Raw genomic sequence first — 17,070 nt, 5'->3', positions numbered from 1 at the left:
TACATGTTGTCACGGTACTCCCACATACGGCAGTGTAGAATAATGCATCTTTGTTAAGCTATAAGGGAAAGAAAGATAGTTTTCAAAATGTTTTAACACTTGAATCCAAAAAGTGTGGTATGCATGTGTATCCAACCTCTTTGACTCTGGTACCACCTTTTAGTTTGCAAAAATTATGGTTCACTGGCAGAGATCCACATCCCAGATGGGAGAATCTGTCGACCGGACACACATTAGTCGCACAAATGTAGCCTTTGTGGAATAGTGGGATTAAGGTAAGCCATTTTTGGAGAGAGCGGAAAACAAGCCTCCTTTGCAGTTTCCCAAGAGTCAGGGCAATGGTTCCCAACCCTGGTCCCCAGGGACCCCATGTCCTGCATGTTTTAGATGCGTCTCTATCCCAGGTGCATGGCCTCCTCTGCAGCCATCAGGTGTTCATTCAAATCACATGTGTGGCAGCATCGAGACACCTAAAACAGGCAGGACGGGCGTCCGTGATGTAGGGGACACAGCAAACCGGTGGAACACGGTCAGACAGGACCACGGCTCAACCTTTGCGACTTACATCCAAAATGTTCTAGATGGTATAAAACTAGGCTTAAACATTTTATTGAGGGGTATCAGAGTAAAGGGGGTTGAGCTCAGACGCCTGCCAGAGATTTCAGATTTCTGTTTACAAAAAAAGTATAACAACATACATTCTTTACCTTCCACATAACAATTACGTCCTCCCCTGTGTTGGTCTGGCACAGAGGGTTCCAAGTACAGTGAAGCTCGTGTCTGGGACAAGATGTGAAAAACGTCAAGCGCTCTGATGAATACTCTTGCAACGCACTGCACAATATAAAGCCATTTCCCCAACATTTTTAGTTTAATTATCTTGCTCCAGAACCAATAACTTCATCCTAGTTTATCTCACATAATTGAGGTTTCAGATTTTTTTCATATAATCGCTTCCTTTACTCCCTACAAACTTTTTTTTATTATTTTTATTGCACAGGAATTTCCTTCATAATCTTTCCAGCTATCCTCTCTCTTATTCGACACAATTAAGCCCTTCTTCCAAGGCTCCTCGATGCTTCTTTTTCTTAATTTCTTCCTCTTCTTGTAAGTCTGTTTTTTTTTTTCGCCCCTCCATCCCCCGCAGTAACAGGATTGCTGGTTGTGACTCGGTCTGTGTGTGCCAGCACCATGAATGAAGCTCAGCTGATTCCCATGGGGCTCTGAAAGGGGCCGAGAGACACACACACACACACACACACACACACACACACACACACACACACACACACACACACACACACACTAAGCTCTTTCACTATACCGTGGTGTTATAGAAAGTCACGTGTAGACAGGCACCCCTTGCTGCGTAGTCACATACATCCTTTCCTCTTTCATGCGCCTCTGGCTCCTCCCCGTCATCCCTACATCCTTGCCGGGCTGTAATCCAGAGTCGGGGTGTCTGGCTCGGCCGAGGCGACCCCCCGACCGGATCCGTGCCCAGGACACTGGGCTCACACAGCGCACAGACAGAGGCTGCATTATTCTGACAACGTGACTGAAGATGTGAAAGATGACCGCATTAAATGACATACAGCAGGCCGCGGTGCCGTATGAATAGGTCATAGAGGAGGATATATGACTGCTTGACGGCTTGGGAGCAAGTATATGTTTGTGCAACTGTTACTGCATTGTCATTTACATTCGATCTGCCGGCGGGGTTTGGAATGCAAAGGTTAACTTGACCCGCCACAGGTCATAGACACAAGCAAGTGATCACGTAGCAGGAGGGGAAAAAAAAAAAAAAAAACATGTAGGGTGAACGTCTTTATTCTGTTTTTGCAGCACCATCTTAGCAGGGAGTTCAGTGTGGAAATGTGTGCAAAATCTGCCAGCAGTAGCCAGGTGTTAGTGGTGTGCTGCACAATCACATCTAGTAATCTTGATAAGCACTGGTTATATAAAGAAACACAATAATCTATCCATCTATCCAAGTTCTGTACCTGCTCCGTCTTGCTCCTGCTGGAAAATACAACAAAACTGAGCAGACTGAAGATTTCCGCAAGTGTACACTTTGATTTTTGTCTGTTTGTTATCTTTCTTTTGGTTCTGCTCTTCTCTTTGGAGGCACCATATGCTGAACACATTCGTTCTGGGTAATTCACACTAGTCAGGCAAGAAGTTGAATCATACGGAGGAAAAAAAAAAAACAGCTGAGGTCTGGCAGTGGCAGGCAATTTGTGAACTAAATGCGGTTATAGTCTCTTACCTTCTGAAAAGCGCTTTGGAAGACGGAGAGGCAAGCTGCAACCTATAAATAAGAGCCTTCTGTCTCCTGTCTGTCCGTCTGTCCTCCCAGATGGCCGGCCTGCAGGCGGGCAGGAAGATCTACACCATCAACGAGGACCTGCTGTTCCTCAGGCCCTTTTCAGAGGTGGAAGCCATGATCAACCAGGCCTTCTGCATACGACGCTCTCTGCGGCTGCTGGTCGCCACCAAAGCCAAGGAGTGAGTATGATAAATCGATCAAGCATACGGGTACAGCAGACACAAGGCCCAAGCTGTTCTCACTTTGCTTTTTGTCCTCTAGGATCGTGAAGATCCCTGACAACCCAGAAAGTCTCTCCTTCAGACTGTCTGGATGTGAACCTCCACACGTCCACGCTGTGAGAAAAGGTGAGGCTGCAGCTTTGGGCCAAATAGGGTTCAGATCTGCCTTTTGTGATATAAAGCTATTAAGAAATAACAATTTGATAAATAAAGGACTAAAACAGAAACTTTAACAAATCAGTGGCCGTTGTGCAGTGCCTTGGAAAGATAATTAACCTCTCTATCATTTGTTCACATTACAACCAGAAATTTAATGTACTGGGAATTTATTTGATAGTCAAGTAGCACTTAAAGGAACACTGCTCAAGTTTGAAGGTTAAATATCATTTATTTTCTTTCCCATATATGCCTATACAATTGCCCAACGTGTAAAATGATTTGTCCTCTATTTACCGCAGTTGCCTCTATAGGCTGGATTAGTCACTTCATGAGAATGATTTGGGCCGAATCCTCTGGGTGTGCGTATGGGTGACTGAAAGTTATTTCAGAGGTTATAATTTAACCTTTTATTTGTAACAAACGGGTATCTAGTGAGGGAGATTTGTATGCTAAGCCTTTGATCAAGATCTATGCAGGAACTTTGTTTAATGTGTTCATGATGGCAAAATGACAAATAATTCTGAGTGAACCTAAATGATAAGTGAGGCTACTGTAACCTCTAACCACCTGTTACTCTCTGCTTTTAGCTTTATGTTCACCTGTTGACCATATGACCCTCCTCCAGTGATTTAACCCCTCACAGAACATCACCCTCCGTTGTACGTCTTGTATATAGATCCCCCTGCATGCGTGTGTGCTTTCTGATCAGAGCCAAAAGCATTGGGAGAAACTTCAGAAAAATGCGTATACCTTTCATCTCAACCCTCCTATTTTTTCCTTACAGCCTCCTAACTAGATGTTTGCACTTCTTAGACTGCCCGAAAGTAGAATAAAGAGGGATTTACTGTATGACGTAATAAACGAGAGATGGATCTGTGTAAAGCAGACAGACGCAGGATGATAAACATGTTGAAAAGAGGATTCACTGAGCTAAAAGAGGATTCACTGAGCTGCGCAGCTAAGGAATGTGGTACCTTGGTTTTCCTTTATTATGACTTCTCTGCTTTCACCTCTCTCTGCTCCCCTCCCCCTTCTCCTTTCCTACTGTACTATATTACTTCTGGCTCTCTGCTGGTGATTGAGCTGCAGTTTTCCAATAAATCTATCCTGCGGAGTCCAGTTTTTTTTTCTCCTTTTAAACTGGTTTTACAATTTGCTGTTGGTGCACTGGTCGAGTAGCCCCAGAGTCGGGTAATTGCTGACGCCTGGGGTGGAAGTGATGGCTTCGGTAGTATTTTTAGATCAGAGAGGAACAAAGATGGAGGTGTTGATTGGATTTCCAGGCTGCGAAGCCATTTTTACAATGACACTTCACGTAATACCACAAAACACATTAATTTGCTGTTTTCCTCTTAGTGCGACGTCACAGACTTTGTTCCAATATTTGGGTTGATTCCAAGGGGCTCTAAAATATGAAGAAATAAATCTATACTCTGTAGGAAATGTATTCATACCCCTTTAATTTTGTCACAAAGCACAGTGTAACTGGCTTTGCCACCGTGCGTTTTCCATTCTGATTTTGCTCTGGCCCCCTACAGGCTGGGAGGCGGCCGCTGCAGGTCTTCAGCCTGGCCAGGTTGTCCTGAAAGTCAACGGCAACAATGTGAACCGCACCGATTACCAGGAGGTCCTGGAGCACTTCAGCGCCCATCACACCCATCAGGAGTCCCCTCAAGCAGTGAGAATTATACACACAAGAAGTGACTGTTCTATACATGACTTTTGCATTATTTTGCACGATTAATATATTTCATTGAGAAGATTTCCAAAACTCGTCAATCTTTTTGCCACCAAGCGGCTTTATTCTGACTCAACCTGTGGATTCCTGAAAGCTTTTACCATCCCTGGTTATGTTATCATTCCTAGAGGCAATAAAAGAAAATCTTGTTAGGGTTTGGTGTTTCTAGCAGTGTGTAGGTTAGTAAGGTAAAGCATCTTGTTATTTTGGATATCACAGTAAATGCGGTCCTTCGTGACACAGGCATTTCTGGTATGTTAATGGACACAGTATTATACTGAGAGCAGAAAGTCTGTTTTTTAACCTAATCTGTCTAATGGTCTTATGTAAAAAAGATATATACATTTTTGGTAGTGGGGATTCTTTTTTTTTGTTGTTGCCTGGATTGTAAAGACAGTGTAATAACCTGTCTTTTTCCATGGACCTTCCATCCGTTCCTTTGGTTGATTTGGATTCCTGTGCACTGACTCATGATTAAACTCTTTCTTATACTCTATGCCGCATGGCCGGTGTCAAACACGCAAGCTCTTCTCTGCTTGTTTTGACATTCCGGTTGCAGCACTTTGTGTCTCCAGGCAGTATTTCACAAGGCTGCAGACAGAGGAGGGTGTCGTCCGTATGGAGGAAAAGGGTTTCTCACTCCTTTCAGCGCTGCTGCACTGTGCTTAACAGGATCAGCTGACCAGCCTGATTATGGTCTCCTTGTAGTGAATGTTTGCTGCATCATTCAACAGCAGGATAAATAATCAGATCATTCATCGTTGCCTTGATCGTCAACTTCAAGTGCTTTCAGTCAGTTTAGACTATCCTGCAAGGTTAAAGATGCTTCCCCAGGGCGCAAAAAAATAATATAGTTCTCTCCCTCAAACGTTGTGTGTTACATGTACTTGGTCTACATAGATGACTACTTACTAATTTTATTGCAGTCCTTGACATATTATTCTTATTGCATCTGAGTACATCACCTTATTTTTGCAGTTGCTTAAATTGGTAATTTTCCACAGTTTCCATGGTGGAGATGGATTTTAAGGTCTAGACACAGATTCTCCCAGACTGCTTTAATCTTTTTTTTAAATCTAATTTTCATCCTAGTGTCACTGGGTGTACCGCACGTTTGAGGATGTGGAGGAGCTGCAAAGACCAAGCAGTGCAGGTGAGAAGGAGGAGAGCCCTTTCAGGCCTTACCCGGTGGAGAACGGCTCCAACCACGAGGAGGGGAACACCGCCTATGGAACAGGTCAAACATGATCCTGCAGCCTTTATAATTGTTTTGTTGCACAACTGTTTATTTTAAAATATACAGTTATTCTCCTCTCAGTTTAATTACAAGTACTGATTGCACTCTCGATAATGCACGCAAGTCTGTTGTGTTGAAAAGCCTTGTGTTATTTTAATAGTTAACTCTTTTGTTTTGACCCCAGATTTGGTCTTTGATCTTGATTGCAGTAATAAGTAGCTTCACTATGTGGTAGTTTGTCTCTTTTGAATCGTATTATTGGCAGATTAAGCATGCTCAACACGTACACAGCACTCTTATAGTGTACTTTTATAGGTGACTAAGACTATGCTACATGGCTGATGTTGTACTTAACTAGACTTAACTTATTTGTAATATATACAAATAAGTTTATCATCTTTAAATATTCAAGTGTAGTTCTTGATAAACACGATCCCTTTGAATGTGCAAAGTTAACCGATGTAAAATTGATGTACAGACCACCGGCTCTGCAGACTTTCGCTCTCCAACGATCTGCCTCTGGTCAGCCTGACGGTTGATAACGTCCACTTGGAGCACGGAGTGGTCTACGAATACGTGAGCACTGCTGGTGTCAAGAGCCACGTCCTGGAGAAGATGGTGGAGCCCAAAGGCTGCTTCGGCCTGACTGCTAAGGTATCATTATCAGATTATTTCAGGTGTATAAAGTTTGTTTCGGGGTTAACTGACCGAGGGCAGCTCCTAAACACAGTGCTGCCCTCAGTTACGTTTCACTTTCTCTGTCACTCTTTTAGCACAACTGTGTCCACCGACTGGTATTTAGAAACACTAATATGTGTTTTTTTTATGTTTTATCACTTTATAACCACAACCTTATGATAGACTAACACAAAGTAGCGCATAATTGTGAAGTGGGGGGAAATTGGAAAAGTATAAGGTGCATTTTGATATTTAATATTTTGTAGAGCCACGTTTTCCATCAACTTGAGCTGAAAAGGTTTTGGTCTAAACCATCCTATGGGATCCTTGGCTGCATGTTTAGGGTTGTTGTCCATCCCACCTTTTACAGCCTCTTTAACAGATTTTCTTATTGGATTGCTCTGCATTTGCTCCGTCTTTCAATAATTTGCAAACAGCACTTTTTATCTTAAAGAAATTTTGAAAACTCTATATTCTACAACTTCACAATTAGGTGCTCCCTTGTCTTGAACAGCCACATAAAACCACATTGTTATACATTGAAGGTTCTGGTCGTAACGTACCACAATGTGAAACAACGAGGAGGAATGAATACTTTCGCCAGATGCTGTATGCCTGTCATGTTTGCAGTTCTTCCTATCATCAGAGATGTAAATGAAGCACAAAGAGTTTGCAGTTGGTTGTCCATTATTAGTGCGGCAAAACTAAACATTTTATTGACTGGAATCATAAGTAGTGAAAAAGCTGTTTTCTGTCACAAACATCTCCGGTCAGGTTTGGGGATGGGTGATGCCAAATCAGACTGGCCACATCACATTTTCTAAACTTCTCTTTGTTAGGGTTATCCATCCTCATCCTGTGCTGCTTGTCTCTACAGATCCTGCAGGCTTTTTCTGGTGACGACAGCCTCTTTGTCCGTAACTGCAGCCAGCTCATCTCCCAGAGCGATCGAGTTGTTACCATGCCGCAGTACGAGTTCAGACAAATCTGCGACACCAAGCTGGAGAGCATCAGACGTCGTATCAGCAACTACCAGCAGGTACAGAGACGCACTTTTGTTTGATTGTAAAGACGTAAAGGAAAACTGGAAAGTCCCTGAGCTTCTTAGGAATAAACAAAATCCGCTAACAAATACTTGTTGTGTTTTTACTGAGAAATCCAAACGATCTGCCAAACTCCAAATGCATTTCAGTATGTTTTATATTTGCATTTCACCATCACCATCCAGCACATTTGCCTAACCTTTTAAGAGCGGAGATGACTTTAGGTTCTTCCGGTTACTTAAACAGTGCCTCAGGACCGAATAGATTAATGCTTGCTGAATGGCCAGTTTGACACACCTCCAGCTTCTCTAGTCATGTTTTCTCGTATCATTTCTCCCAGTTTGCTAAGGAGCTAAGGAACAAGGCGTGGCCCTCCTTCAGACAGGCTGGCGTTCGTCCCCACCCACTGGGCTGCATGGACTTTGTTCCCACAAACTGCCATGTGAACCTGATGCAAGTCTCCTACCCTAAAAGCACCACCTCTGCCGGCAGGACCTTCAGCATCCGCTTCGGTCGCAAAAACTCCATTTATGGCATCGACACAGACCACGGTAGTGCAAATACACAAACGCATCCCAATAAAAAAAATAAAATAAATGTCACCATCGTAAAGTCACATTAGTCACATCTTCACATCCTCACTGAAGATCTATGATGATAACACTCAGTTCAGTGATTATTTTTTACTACTTACCGTCTGTGTCGGTTTTATGTCTGGCTAATTGAGAAGCAAACACCAAGTGGAGCTTCTTACTGTAACAATAAGACCTCCAATGGGTTTCTTACAGCAGGTTAGATGAGTGGTTTGCCATTAGGACTCCATTAGCCTCCCACTATAAGCCTGTAAGTTAGAAATGAATGAATGATGTCAGCAAGGGAAGTGGGTGTAGGAAGTTTGAAGTTATGTCAGTGCTGGAAATGGTAGAAATGAGTGGAAAGGGGAAAACTTGGCTGAAATGTAACCATACCAAAGAGTTACAAGGATCTTAGAAATCCTGTATGTTTGGAAGCAAAACATCTGTCTTCAGCTCTCTACAATAGACCAGCTTTGTCACAACGGCACTTGGTATTAATTAGGAGTTTTTAGGTTTAACTGCTGAGCTATGTCTGTTCTCAGCAAAGATGAAATGCAACACAGCTGTCTAGACGGCAGACTGCGCAGCAACGTTAGCTTTTTTTCAGAGGATGGCTTGTCTTCGTTTCTTTTTTCAAGCACCAGCTGCGAGACAGATATCTGCCTCACTGTCGTCACCTTCAGAGGGTCTGCTTTCTGACGATTTGCTTCTGACTGCAGCGATGCCGAAGGATAGTCCTTAGTTTTGAAGTTGCAGATACTTTTGCACACACTTTGAGCCTGTCACATCAAAACCACAAACTTTAATGTATGTTGTTAGACTTCCAAAACCGAGGTATGTCATAACTGTAGAATGGAAAGAAAATGAAGGACGGTTTTCAAACGTTTTTGTTAATACACATTAGTATATGTCCCCCGTTACCCTGATGCCCTGACATAAATTACATTTAATCAATAACTAGAGTCCATCTGGGTCCAATACGATCTCAGTATAAACCCAGTTGTTCCGTAAAAGCCCTCAGAGCTTTGTTAGAGAGCGTTAGTGAACAAACTGCTTCCTCTGGACACAAGAACACAGTAGAAAGGTCAGGGGGAAAGTTGTAGAGGAGTTTAAAGCAGGTTTAAGTTCTAACACACTTTTCCAACCTTTGAACATTTAACAGAGCACTCATCAGTCAGTATCTGCTGATGGAAAAAGCATGCTATAAATGCAAAGCTACCCATACATGACCATCCGCTTAAACTGATGAGCTAGGCAAGGAGCGTTTTGACTGGACAAGCAGGCAAGAGGCCCAGGTGACTCTAGAGGAGCTCAGGTGGGAGAATCTATCAACAGGACAAATTTTAGTTTTGACTCCACAAAATCGGCTCTTTATGGAAGAATGTCAAGATGAAAGCCATTGATCCATAAGAAGTCCCGTTTGCAGTTTGTCAAAAGCCCTATTAGGGTCACAGCGAACATCTGGAAGAAGCACGCCATGTTGTGGTGGTAGTATTATGCTGTGGTGGATACTTTTTTTAGGTAGGGACAGAGAATCTGGTCATAGGGGATACGGAGATTGATGGAGAAAAACACAGGGCCATTCTGGAGGAAAACTTATTAGAGGGTGCAAAACACTTGGGACTTGGGCGGAGGTTTACCCTCCAGCAGGTCAATGGTCCTGACGGTACAGGCAGGGCTGCAATGGACATTCTTTCTTTTGGTTCTGGTCAAAAGACATTCATTTGTTTGAAAGTGTAGACTCTCTCCAATAGAGAGTATGTGGCAAGACTTAAAAATGAATGTTCAGAGATGTTTTTCATAGTCGGACAGAGCTCTAGCTATTTTGGCTAGAAGAATGGATAAAAATGTCTGTGACTGAAAGTGTTGACTTAATGCTGTAGTTATAGCAAAAGGTAGTAAAATAAAGTATCTACTCATACTTTTCAGATTTGGTAAACAGAGGATTTTTAAATATAAATTATGCATTTCTTTGTGTCAGTCATAAAATCACCATAAATACGTTGAGGTTTCTATCTGCACAGTGAGAAGATTTTAAAACCTAACGCTAAGACCAACAATAATTTTGCAAAGCACTCTAAGTCAAGTCTATTATTTGTCTTTAAAATTAGCCTTGAAAATAAGAAAAAAAAACATCCTTTATGTAGCATCCTTCAAGTTTTAAACAATTGTTTATAATCTTCAAGCTTGAGGACATATTTATCGTTAGTTTACGCTCTTGGTTTGTTATACGACTTTATTCTGTCTGCAGCTCTAGCATGTGTCAACTCACTGCTGAGTGTGGCATTTAGCACAAGTAAACACTTTTGCATCCTGTTATTTTTCCCGCACAACAGTTGTGCTTTGTAAGTTGTTTTCCATTTAGAGGAAATGGAGACCAGACAGCAGTGTCACTTCATACAATGTCATTCCAACATCTGGCTTCGATATAATTGCCAGAGATGGAAGCTGTTTTTCACTCCATCCCCGCTGTCCACATGCTGGTGTTCATACAGATCCTCTCTTCTCCTCACCTGTCCCATAGCACAACTGAGCCCCATGTCACACACCCAACATTGTGTGACCAGCATGGGCGCTCCTTCCTGGAGCTGCTCCGGCCTGGAAGGGGATGAGGCAGATGGCAGGAGGGAGGAGACCCTGGACGGAGGCGAGAGTCTGACGGACGGTCAGCAGGGCATCCACGGAGAAGGTGGGCTGAGTTTCCTGCTCAAACAGGAAGACACAGAGACGCAGGACGCCTACATTTACTTGTACAGCCGCTTGGATGTTGCATTGAGGGAGATGAAGCAGTATGTTGCTCAAATAGATGTGTAAGTATTACAGCTCTCCTTGATCTGCCTTTTGAAGTGATTGTTTTGCCTGTTGCACCTAAAAATTGTATCACTACTGTGTTGGCCAGTTGTTCATATCCACTAGGGTTGGAGTCTGGGAAAAGTATGGAAAAAGAATGAGATTTTAGAAAAATATTTGCAGACTTTATTCTTTCTCACATTGTCTAAAAAGTTTTTTTTTTCTTCTATGCTTTTTTCTAGTTTCCTTCATTTCCTACCTCCTTCCTGCCTTCCTTGTACACTTTGTGTATCTGTTGATTTCTAATTTTTCTGCCTTCATTGTCTCCTTCTTTCCACTATTTCCTTCTTTTCTTATCCTTTTTATCCCCTTGTTTAGTTGTTTTATCCCTTCTTTGCTTTGTTGTATGCATATTTTGTTCCAGATGTTAAGAACACACTTCTTGGTAGATCTGGAAGAACTATATATATATCATATTAGTTGATTCCCTGGAACACACCTGACTGTTAAACTTCATCCATAAAATTTCAGCATGGTTGAAGTTGGAGATGTGGGAAAGCCATTCAAAAAGTGTAATGTAAACTTTCCAAAACCAGTTTTGGGATCACAGTCCAGAGGTATACAAGTTCCAACCATCTAACCCGAAGTGTCGTCCTCAGATAAAAGGAAATTGGTTAAGCTGTTTAGAAATGGCTAAAACAGCCAAAACCCCACCAAGGCGCAGGCTTGTCATTAACTGGAAGCTGCTGGATCTCCAGGGTCACTGTCCACAGTTAGGGGAGTTTAACATCAACACAGACCGAGAGGATGCAGACCATGAAAGGAGTGCTGCTCATAAACAGCACCTTTAAGCACAGCTGAGATTTTCAGCTGCACAAATGGACTAGCCACATTTTTTTTTTTTTTTTGTAGAAAGGTGTTGTGGTCAGACAGGACAAATAGTTTCTTCTTGGCTGCAATGGAAAGAGGTTTAGAGAAGTCAAGACGAGGCTCTCAAACTTAGGAGCACTGTACCAGCTGTTAAGCATGGTGGTGGCAGCAGCATCGTAGTGAGGCTCTGGTGAAGCTTGCTCACGGACGTTTATCTAGCTTTGAGCTTGTGTTTATGTTTTACATTGCACATATTGAGTGCAATAATGAAGATGGGGCACTTCCTCCAGCTTATCTCAGTCAACTGCTAGACCGGGGGACCTTGGTGGCTAGACAACTGGGGGTTTTAACACTACAATAATCACAAACACATAATACATAGATGAAACAGGCTAAGATTAAGCTTCTGGAATAACCCCAATTTCAACCATATTGAAAATTTGCGAGCTAAAATGCTGGGGCTGTGGCAGAAAGCCGATCAGTTAAAGTGAGCTCTACTATTTCTCTTTATGTCTGGAGAGAATTATGCCAGGAACTTAATTATGTGTTATAACAACACGCAACATGTGTGGATTAGAGAAAATCCATAATGAAGTTAAAATTTAACAATTCCTTGTTTTAAACAAAATCATCTAAGTTGTTTGCTGTATCATTATTTCACCCTGAAAAAACAATAGTTCAAAGGCATTACTAAAATGCCGCACTTAATTTTTTGTTGTAGCAAAAGTTTAACATATCTTGGCTGTATTTCTTTCTATAATATTCTGCGCTCGAACATCCTGGTGCTCTTATCAGATATTGTCATTCCTCTGATCCGTGTGTCTGTGTAAACTTTGCGTCATCGTCGCCTCTGGGGTGAAAGTTTGTGATCTGTCTGCATTAAAGCCATGTGCCGTTATCCCAGACCACGCCCACCCAAGGCCGTTTGTCAGCTTCCCTTTGTCTCTCTGCTCTTTGGCTTGTTTAAAGCTGTGGGTTTACAAAAGAGACATTCTTCAGGCCCAAAATATTTATGGGCCAGGCCCAGAACAGGAACAGGGACTGAGACCAGGATAACGTCAAGAGAAAAAGAGACACATATTGTGTGTTTACGCTGAGGAAGGGGTGTGAAAGCACAAATGAATAGAAGTGTATGTTTAACTTTGGAGTGTTTATTTGACTATATTTATATTGGCACATTACATTTTGATTTGGTGCTAAGAGTAACTTTTTAACAAAGATTAAACCTTTCGAGCTGTATGGACTGTTTACAAAACGTTTCCCGTCGTTCTCTAGCCTGCTGTCATCAATCACTGAACCTACGCAACTGGAAGGGGAGAGTGGCGAGCCTCCCGCTGACGAGGCTGGACCGCCACCTTCTCTGGCCCCCTGCGAAGACGGCTGTGACCAGGACAAAGCGGAGCAAGGCGGCATTAAAAAGGTTTGCTTTAAAGTGAACGAAGAAGACCAGGAGGACTCTGGGCACGACACGATGAGCTACAGGGACTCCTACAGGTAAGCTTCAAGTGCTATATTACCACGTACAACCCATCAAATGAAAAAAACAAACTTTTCCACATGTTCGCCGTCAATCATTAAAACGATAAGTGGTTAATGGAAAAAATGCCTTTAGATTGTTTTTAACACCCATGTTTTTCAACTACTGCATCCATAAAACACAAGCGGCGTTCAAACTCCCTTTTTACTGAGTTTTAATGTTCCTCGTTTCCCCCCTTGCAGACTACAATTAGTCCCAGATGTTGGCATTCTGACTGAGAGCTAAAAATGACTTCAAAACCAGGCCTGGTTATGTCATTTTGCTTGTTGTGAGTTAATTCAGAGCTTTCTGTGCGTGCATAGTTCACTGGGCCAAGCTGCGCTCCGCCCCACCTTCCACCACCCACTAAGATGCAGTTATTGGTTGTTGGTGTGGTGGCCCCTGTGTAATACAGCCAAATGTTTAGGGCGCGGCCTCCGCGCCAGCTCTGTCATTAAAGCCAGGCCCTGCCACGTGAAATGCAGCGACCTCATCGTAATAAAATGTAAAGGAAAATGTAAGCTGCTCTGGTTGAGTGTAATATCCAGGAGCGCCCACTCACTAGGTGTTTACTAAACGCTTTAGAGACCAGTGGAGACAGAAAGGGTCTATTTGGTGGCGGTAAATTAAGGTTTAGTAAAAGTGAGTCAATTATCTGAAATGCGTATAAAATGTGCTCTTTTATTTCAAAGAGGTGATTGGGGGAGTTGACAGACCACATCAATATTTAAGTGCCAAAAATAGAGACTGAGTTTTAATGATGCCGTCCGTCACCAAAATTATTACTTTTAATCGTAGGACCGTGTGCCTTTTTCAGGTTGCAGTAATTTAGTCAAACAGTTTTGCAGATATTTATGAAAATGTTTCTGCAGGGCCTTAAAAAACATAAAAAGATTTTAATCTTCCTTTCAGGGCCAGAAACTGAGATTTGGTAAACAAGGTTAGGATTTTTATGTATTGGTTATATTTGTTCATACATTGCTTTTTCTATGTAGTTTTGTTTAATTCCCTGTGGTACTGATAGCATTTATTCATTAATTCTGTTTTCTACAACAAACTCTACAAAAACAGTTCTAATTGCTGGAATAATAATACTTCGCTGAGATTTATGACCAAACAAAAATTATTTGTCCGATTTTCATTCTTCAGTTTTTGAAAACTTTAAGATTACAATTTTAGGTCAGTTCATTTACTCTTTCAGACCCATAAGAACAGAACTAAAAAGCATTTTTTCTATCCCGCTTGCCATGAGCGATCTTCAATTAGCAGCAGAGATGATGTCATGATGTGTGTGTGAGAGAGTGATCCCTGTCAAACAGGTTTACAATTATTTTAAAACATTTTAGAATAGCACTGTTAGCACAGCTAGCATAAAAAAACAATAGTCCCAGAATGCAGACCTGTGGTGTTAGTTAGTCCTTCAGGGCTGGTTTTCTGCAGCTATCCTGAATCAAACAAAGTATTCAGCAGGGTTTAGGGTTAGCATGCCTCTGCATAGTTAGCTGACATGCTAAGGAAGTAGATTAAAGTCTCCTCTCTCACTCTCTCCCAGCCTGAATTACCTGCAGACAGGATTTGAAATGTCAAAGAAAATACTGGGAAATACCATTCAGTCAAATATCAGGGCAGATCAAGATGAAAATTGTCAGATTCTGGACGATACTCAACATTTTGGTTTCTGTAAATAATTGTGCTATGATAAAGCATGATATAGTCCTCCTGAAATTGACGTATTGTGGTTTGTTTGGTGGAATTAATATTAAAACGTTTCTGTCCCGATATCTACTACCGGCTATTTTATCAAGAGAAACTGTATATTTAACAAGGTTTAGCTGGTAACCTTCACCGATTTCCTTGAAGAGCAAAACCTATCTGAAGTCCTGGGATCTGTGTAGTCTGGGCGCACTTTAGCAGGGTGCTTCCTCTGTGTGCTATTAGTGGCATTTGACACACACCGAATGATGCTTTAGGGTTAGCTCAAAGTCTCCCATGGAGGACTGTTTAAGTCATGAAATCGAAGTTAAAAACTCATTAGTCTCATTTCAGAGCTGGAACACATTCTCATGATTTGACAGTTGTGTTTAAATAGTTTAGGTTGTTAAAGTGAAATATAAGTTATAAATAATAAAGTAATGATATTCTGTTTTTATTCATGTGGTATTTGGATTTTGAATTACAATCATTAGGTTATTAGAAAGGTTTAATAAAGTCTTGCTGAAACCTGCAGAAACCCTGATCCAGGAGAGCAGGACAAAGACGTGTTGAATCTGAACCCTCCTTTCTTGTGTCTCTGGATCCAGTCGTGACAGATTACATTTCAACCTCTGTGTCAGAGCCTGTCTGAGGTGATCGATTCTCCTCACATGCTCTAAATGCCAGACAGCGCTGATCCTCCTCTCAGTTTCCTCGAACAGGAAGTAATTCAAATTGAATTTACTGTAAGTCCCGCTTCAGCTAAAATTTGCTGAAATGTGTTTTCTGGGCTTGAAAATTGTATCGGCAGCCGTGATTACTCGCTGCTTTAGGTGCCTTTTTTGTCCTGGGAGAAAACCATATATAGTGCTGCAAAGTATGCGGTATTTGAGCAATGCCAAAGAAAGCTGCTGCAGAGGTATAAATGCGTTGCACTCCCAACGTTTTTGGAACTGTAACTTTATGAGTCTACGTGCAATTTAACTAAATTGTGAGCAATGCTGAGTATGGTTGATTTTATGTCCCAGGAAACCCCGTTACTACAAACAGCATAATTATCTCAGCGGCGTTCACACTTTTGGCTGCAGTTCTTAGTACAAGCTCTTTTTGTGTGTGTCAGACAGACACAGGCAGGGAGTGTGTGTGTGTGTGTGTGTATGCTGCTCCATGTACTCCTAGTATATCCACATATCCAGATGGGGGAATCAACCAAGTTATATTAACTCTCTCTCCTGCGTTTTATTGCCTCTGCGGTCCCACCGCCCAACCAGCGAAAAATACACACTCTCAAACACGCACTGGAAACCACAGCATAACGAGGCAGGTGAATTCCAGCCCTGACATTCCCCACTTTTTCATCCAACCAAGCCTGATGCTAGAGAAGGAAGACAAAGCCGCAGTTGTCATTTTTGGTGCTCGTAAACGCCAGTCGGCCGTTTGTCATGGTAATACAGGCCGTGAGTCATTCCGAGCTTCTCTGGGGGGATTTCAGGAGCGCTCGCTTAAGTCTGTGTATAATTTGAGCCACGTAAATCCTACAGACGCTCCCAGACATCATGTCGAATCGTGTGATGTATGACTATAAACGGCAGGATAAGTTCTTTTACACAATTGTCTTAGAAAGGCAGAACTTGAGGGAGCAAAGCACTTTGAGGGTGACACCAGGAGCGGTAGCAAAGGAATGCATTCTTCAACAGGAATCGTTTTATGGATCCAGTTTACTGGATGCTTCTCTCTGTGTGAATGTAAACAGTTTATCATTTAACTATGTTCAGTCTCATACACTGTAAATCAAAAAAGTCAAATGCAATCCGCGGGACGAGACACTGCCTTTTAAATTCTCTGTGTGATTTACGAGCTGAATGAAGCGTCTGCTTTATAACACATACTTTTTTGCATATTTGTTTTTGCATATTTGCAGCGAATGCAACAGCAACAGAGATTCGGTGCTGTCCTACACCAGCGTACGAAGCAACAGTTCTTACCTGGGGAGTGATGAGATGGGATCAGGTAACAGAAACCGTCACTGTTGGTGTTCCTCCCCTGTGATTTTCCACAGTATTTTTCTTCTATTTGAAGATGAAAGTTATTCATTCACACATATTCTTTTTTTATTTTTTATGATTTCGACTTGGACAACTATCCATTTTGACACACAGTGGAAGAATGAGATAACCAGAAATGCCAAATGAATGCTTGTTGGTACCAAAGAAAGTCCATAT

At 42.0% G+C, this 17,070-nt stretch overlaps 1 protein-coding gene across 3 annotated transcripts in view; it reads left to right on the top strand.

Annotated features, from left to right (window-relative positions):
• Positions 1 to 17,070, top strand: part of prex1 (phosphatidylinositol-3,4,5-trisphosphate-dependent Rac exchange factor 1) — a 99,966-nt gene that overhangs the window by 68,400 nt on the left and 14,496 nt on the right. For 2 of the 3 annotated variants that reach the window (XM_036126904.1, XM_036126948.1), the window contains exons 18-27: positions 2,360 to 2,508; positions 2,591 to 2,676; positions 4,248 to 4,387; positions 5,540 to 5,684; positions 6,163 to 6,338; positions 7,240 to 7,401; positions 7,746 to 7,956; positions 10,505 to 10,790; positions 12,916 to 13,134; positions 16,770 to 16,858. In XM_036126904.1, the coding sequence (XP_035982797.1) occupies positions 2,360 to 2,508; positions 2,591 to 2,676; positions 4,248 to 4,387; positions 5,540 to 5,684; positions 6,163 to 6,338; positions 7,240 to 7,401; positions 7,746 to 7,956; positions 10,505 to 10,790; positions 12,916 to 13,134; positions 16,770 to 16,858 (1,663 nt within the window). The remainder of the gene's footprint in view (positions 1 to 2,359; positions 2,509 to 2,590; positions 2,677 to 4,247; positions 4,388 to 5,539; positions 5,685 to 6,162; positions 6,339 to 7,239; positions 7,402 to 7,745; positions 7,957 to 10,504; positions 10,791 to 12,915; positions 13,135 to 16,769; positions 16,859 to 17,070) is intronic. The other variant, XM_036127003.1, reaches the window with a different exon arrangement.

The sequence above is a fragment of the Fundulus heteroclitus genome, chromosome 1 (assembly GCF_011125445.2).
Source record: "Fundulus heteroclitus isolate FHET01 chromosome 1, MU-UCD_Fhet_4.1, whole genome shotgun sequence".
In the NCBI taxonomy this organism is placed as follows: domain Eukaryota; kingdom Metazoa; phylum Chordata; class Actinopteri; order Cyprinodontiformes; family Fundulidae; genus Fundulus; species Fundulus heteroclitus.
Note: the sequence above shows the minus strand (reverse complement) of the source record. Positions and strands in the feature narration are given on the sequence as shown.